This window comes from Babylonia areolata, chromosome 3 (assembly GCF_041734735.1).
Source record: "Babylonia areolata isolate BAREFJ2019XMU chromosome 3, ASM4173473v1, whole genome shotgun sequence".
Taxonomy (NCBI): domain Eukaryota; kingdom Metazoa; phylum Mollusca; class Gastropoda; order Neogastropoda; family Buccinidae; genus Babylonia; species Babylonia areolata.
Genome location: NC_134878.1, coordinates 49,709,004 through 49,714,344, shown reverse-complemented (window position 1 = coordinate 49,714,344; position 5,341 = coordinate 49,709,004). Strand labels below are relative to the sequence as shown.

Sequence of the window (5,341 nt, the reverse complement as noted above, 5' to 3'; positions counted from 1 at the left end):
AATACCCTCACAATTTTCCAGCTAGGCTGTGTTCTAAAGAGTGTATGTGTGTGTGCGTGCCGTGTATGTGCATGCGTGTTTTTTTGTTTGTGTGTGTGTGTGTGTGTGTGCGGTGAGTTGAGTGTATGCTTAAGAATGGGGTAGAAAATGCCCTAAATGATCCACGAGCTGAACCTTTTGCCTTCACTTTCACCCCACACCCTGCACGCACTCTCAGACACGCAACACATCGAGAAATCAAGTCGAGGATTTTTATTCAATGGACTAGAGTTAAATAGAACACAAGGCGCTCCGTTTTAACCGAGTTCATTGAATTTTTCGCTTGACTGGTCTTTTTTGTTTTCCAGAGTCAAGTCGCTCACAGAGCGACCGCCCACCGAGGTTCTCGGGTTTCGCTGGTTGGAGGTAGGAATGGGGGGAGTGTTTAATACTCCTCACCCTCCTCCTCACCCTCACCCTCCACGGAGTCGACGCCGACTTCCTCGTAGTCCTTCTCCAGGGCAGCCAGATCCTCACGGGCCTCGGAGAACTCTCCCTCCTCCATACCCTCACCCACGTACCAGTGGACGAAGGCACGCTTGGCGTACATCAGATCGAACTTGTGGTCCAGACGGGCCCAGGCCTCAGCGATGGCCGTGGTGTTGCTCAGCATGCACACGGCGCGCTGCACCTTGGCCAGGTCACCGCCAGGCACCACGGTGGGGGGCTGGTAGTTGATGCCCACCTGCACAAACACACACACTTTGCGTCTTGATACCTTGGAACGACAAAAGTTTGCTGAGGAAGTGAAACCAGTCTTTGTGCCTTTCTACAAAGTAAAAAATACTGTTTTTTCCCCCACTTAAACGTATGGTTAATTGATCATACTGAACGTTAGCTACTGGTGTCGAGTCCGGAGGGAGTCCGATTCCAGTCCCGAAGCGGAGAAATAAGCTGCTGCTAAAATCCTAATACAATCATGGGCCAATTTTGTTTGATGAGACAGACGCTGCATGTTTATTTTTTTTACTTCCTAACATATGAGACCATAAAGAAACTGTCAGCCATTTGTTCTTTTGAAATAATTTAACTGGTATCAAAACTGGGGAATTAACACTTGCGACCGACTTTATATATATAATCTTTTGCAGCTCTCCTTAAAAAAAAAAAAAAAAAGAATGTTACAGCATTTCAATGAAAAACATTAACATTCATTTACAGTAAAAAAAAAAAAAAAAAAGAAAAGAAAAGAAGACAACAAAAAACAACCACAGGATCTTCAGGGACTACTAACCTTGAAGCCAGTGGGGCACCAGTCCACAAACTGGATGGTGCGCTTGGTCTTGATGGTGGCGATGGCGGCGTTGACGTCCTTGGGCACCACGTCTCCACGGTACAGCATGCAGCAGGCCATGTACTTGCCGTGGCGGGGGTCGCACTTCACCATCTGGTTGGCCGGCTCGAAGCAGGCGTTGGTGATCTCAGCCACAGACAGCTGCTCGTGGTAGGCCTTCTCGGCGGAGATGACGGGGGCGTAGGTAGCCAGGGGGAAGTGGATACGGGGGTAGGGCACCAAGTTGGTCTGGAACTCAGTGAGATCCACGTTCAGGGCGCCGTCGAAGCGCAGGGAGGCGGTGATGGAGGAGACGATCTGGCCGATCAGACGGTTGAGGTTGGTGTAGGTGGGGCGCTCAATGTCCAGGTTGCGGCGGCAGATGTCGTAGATGGCCTCGTTGTCCACCATGAAGGCGCAGTCGGAGTGCTCCAGGGTGGTGTGGGTGGTCAGGATGGAGTTGTAGGGCTCCACCACGGCGGTGGACACCTGTGAAAGAAGATGTGTTTTTAGTGTATTTCGCAGTGTCAGTATTCAGTATGCAAACGGAACAAGTCAACTTAACATTATATTACAGTGAAAATTATTTTAAATTGAAATACCAAAACATGACTTGACATCCAAGTTTTCTACTCGAGAGAAAAAAAACATGTTCGAGAAACAATTGTTGGTAAAATGTATCCAGAATGGAACAGGTATTCTGACAAGTGTGGAATCTAAAATGCATAAAGTTTTTTTTCTTCTAGTGGGTTCTACCATGACTGAAACCTACAGATCACTGGTGACGTCTTCTTTTATCGTTCCCTTCCTGAGAGCTATATTTTCCGAGGCCTTACCTGGGGAGCAGGGTAGATGGCGAACTCCAGCTTGGACTTCTTGCCGTAGTCCACAGACAGACGCTCCATCAGCAGAGAGGTGAAGCCAGAGCCAGTGCCACCACCGAAGGAGTGGAAGATGAGGAAGCCCTGCAGACCGGTGCACTGGTCAGCCAGCTTGCGGATTCTGTCGAGGACGAGGTCGACGATCTCCTTGCCGATGGTGTAGTGGCCACGGGCGTAGTTGTTGGCGGCGTCCTCCTTGCCGGTCACCAGCTGCTCGGGGTGGAACAGCTGGCGGTAGGTGCCGGTGCGGACCTCATCTGGAAACAACAGACACGTTTTGTTAAGTATACATCTCTTGCAACGAGAAACATTTTCATTATCGGTTTTGAACTTGTGTATGTATCCATACTAAATAATGTTTCACGACAAGTTACTTCCACATACTGGTTGTAATGCAGAAAATTTATTTGGTACTGACGACCAGTGTTTTAGAAAACAGATGGGCTGCAACTGTGCAAATGACAACAGCAGCAAAAAGACTGTCTTGAAATACGTGCAACGAATCCTAAAGCTTTCTTCTTTAACTGTCAATTATCTTCATTTCAAACCAAGAATATGGAAGAGATGAAGTCATTCGCAACACGCAATCACGCGCGTGTCAGTGACTCAGATCACAGGCACACACACCCTGCCCATACACAGTAAGAACCAAAGGATGCCAAAGGCAGCAGCTGTTGAAACACATCTTTCTGTCTCCAATCAGATGTCTCCTCTTCCCTAACACCTACCGACAACAGTGGGCTCCAGGTCCACGAAGACAGCGCGGGGCACGTGCTTGCCGGCGCCGGTCTCGCTGAAGAAGGTGTTGAAGGAGTCGTCGCCACCGCCGATGGTCTTGTCGGAGGGCATCTGGCCGTCAGGCTGGATGCCGTGCTCCAGGCAGTACAGTTCCCAGCAGGCATTGCCGATCTGGACTCCGGCCTGACCCACGTGGATGGAGATGCACTCACGCTGCACACACACAAAGTACAGGCTCATCAGTGACAAGTGACAGACATGCATCGAAAACATGTATGGTCATAAGCAATGTGACGTGCTCAGCATACTACACCCGGAGTTAAAATACTAACACAAGTAATAATTATACAGTGTTCAAATGCTCACACAAGAAAGGACTGTTTCACTAACAGAACTACTAACATGTCATGAACTGTCACTTCAAATAAAACAAGCACCAACTACTGATACATCCAAGAATCACATGGGCGATTACGTAAAATGTGTGTGTGTGAAAAACTGAAAACCCAGTGTGTGCGAGTGTCCTTATATTTGTGTAAAGTATCCTCCCAGGATGATGACGGTTGGCGAAGTGGGGGGTCGGGGGAGAGGGGAGGTGCTTAGTTCTACTTGGGCCAGGGAGCAATTTCCACCCTTGATACATGAGTGACAAAGTTAACTACTACAACCTGACAGCACGTTGTGCGTGACTAATTTATACGACTGGGTTCCCACTTCCTTTTTATGCCATTACCTTTTCTTAAATTTTTTTTAATTTTTAGAACAAATTCCCCTTTCACAAATTTCAAACGATAACTGTGGGTATCAATCCTACTGATGAAAGTATTAAAAAAAAAAAGAAAAAAAAAAAAAAGCCAGCATAAACATACATTTGAATCAATATCCGTTTAGTGTTGCTTTGATCCATTTTCAATTTTCCATTGCAGCCGTTAAACAGTTTAAATCTCATTCCAGCTACTATGCGAATGAAAACCGAAAATCTCGCCACTTCACACACGGCAGCACACCTGTCACCTTTCGTGTTCCCCGCCTTGTCCTGACCGATTTGAACAAGTCCTGACCCACACCCACCCACCCTGTTTCTAACAGCCTCCCCCCCTACCCCCGCCCTTCCTTCCCCACACCTCCCCCCATTCAAGATGTCACTGAAGTGTCAAAGCCTTTGGTCGCCATGGGAACGACCCTCTCGATTCCCCCACTCCTCCCACCACCCTCGCGTACCATACAGGTTTTACTGCCATTTTAGCACAGAGAGCCGTACTTGGAGGGCACAGTTTTCAGCCGGCTGGAATCAGTTCACACAGGGCGTCGTGCCCGATAAGCTATCACCATGTTGGCCTGACCCAGAAATGGCTGGGATACGTTGGCAAGTTGGGGCTAAGTGGTCTCAGCGGGCCAATGCCTAATTCGTGCCGTTTGCATGATGTACACGTGTGCTGGCGAGGTTTGGGTTGTGTACTGTGATACAGGCTACGTACGTGTGTGATAGTGTGATCGGTGCTTGCGAACCCGCAAAGAGTACTAGCACGTGTGCGTATATGGAAATTATGAATTCACCCCCCCTCCCCCCCAAAAAGAGAAAGTTTCAGCAAAATGCTTGACTTTGATCAATGACTGACTTACAATCCGACAAGTAAAATACAATCATGCACTCTGCAAACCCATCACAACGGACACTTTGATAGAAGGGTAGTTCGCAAGCCTCAAGCCGCGAGGCTTTGCGATTCGAGTCGGACCCTTTCCAAAAACTACGTTCACTTCGATTTTCTGGTGGCCAGAGCGCCGTATCACGCCAGATGGCGTGTCAGTCGCTCTGGAATCTATCTGATCGATACACACAACGAAAGAATATGTGAGCCCGGGTGGAAGGAGGTGCAGTGAAAGACGGGAGGGATTTTTTATGCTCATAAAAAAACAAACAAAAAAAACAACAAAAAAACGCACACATATCAGAGCCAGAACACAAAAGGGGACATAATCTCCAATTCATTTAATCTTCCCCTTTTTATGCAGACCGCGATCCCCCTCCACCCCCACCAAGTTGTAACGTGGTCGAGACCACCGAGGAGAGGTTTTAATATGAAATGGGCGGGCTGGGTCAAGTTACCATGCAGTAGGCCTTAAAGCACACTGATTTTTCCAGTGTCTCACTAATTTCATTGTACTACCTCTTCCTCTTTTAGGTCTATAAATAAACTGAACAGATTATGCACATAAGGCCTGATCAGTCGACACTTAAGTTTTTCATTAAACTTCTCAATTTCTAAAAGGAAAGATTAAAACTTTTGACGGCCATCCGTGGCCCTTTCTTCAGTTCCCTTTCCCCCCAAAAACTGAGCCTGAGCAAACAATCTAGAACCCCATAAAACTGCCACTGAAGGGAGAACAATGAGTTGCCATAATCATAATA

The 5,341-nt window shown here is 47.6% G+C and overlaps 1 protein-coding gene across 1 annotated transcript in view; it reads right to left on the bottom strand.

The window, feature by feature from the left end:
* Positions 1 to 237: 237 nt before the first annotated feature.
* Positions 238 to 5,341, bottom strand: part of LOC143280070 (tubulin alpha-1A chain-like) — a 5,866-nt gene continuing 762 nt past the window's right edge. Inside the window, exons 2-5 of the mRNA XM_076584571.1 lie at positions 2,922 to 3,144; positions 2,149 to 2,450; positions 1,274 to 1,801; positions 238 to 724 (exon numbers count right to left, since the gene is read on the bottom strand). Coding sequence (XP_076440686.1) covers positions 425 to 724; positions 1,274 to 1,801; positions 2,149 to 2,450; positions 2,922 to 3,144 — 1,353 coding nt within the window. The 3' untranslated portion in view covers positions 238 to 424. The remainder of the gene's footprint in view (positions 725 to 1,273; positions 1,802 to 2,148; positions 2,451 to 2,921; positions 3,145 to 5,341) is intronic.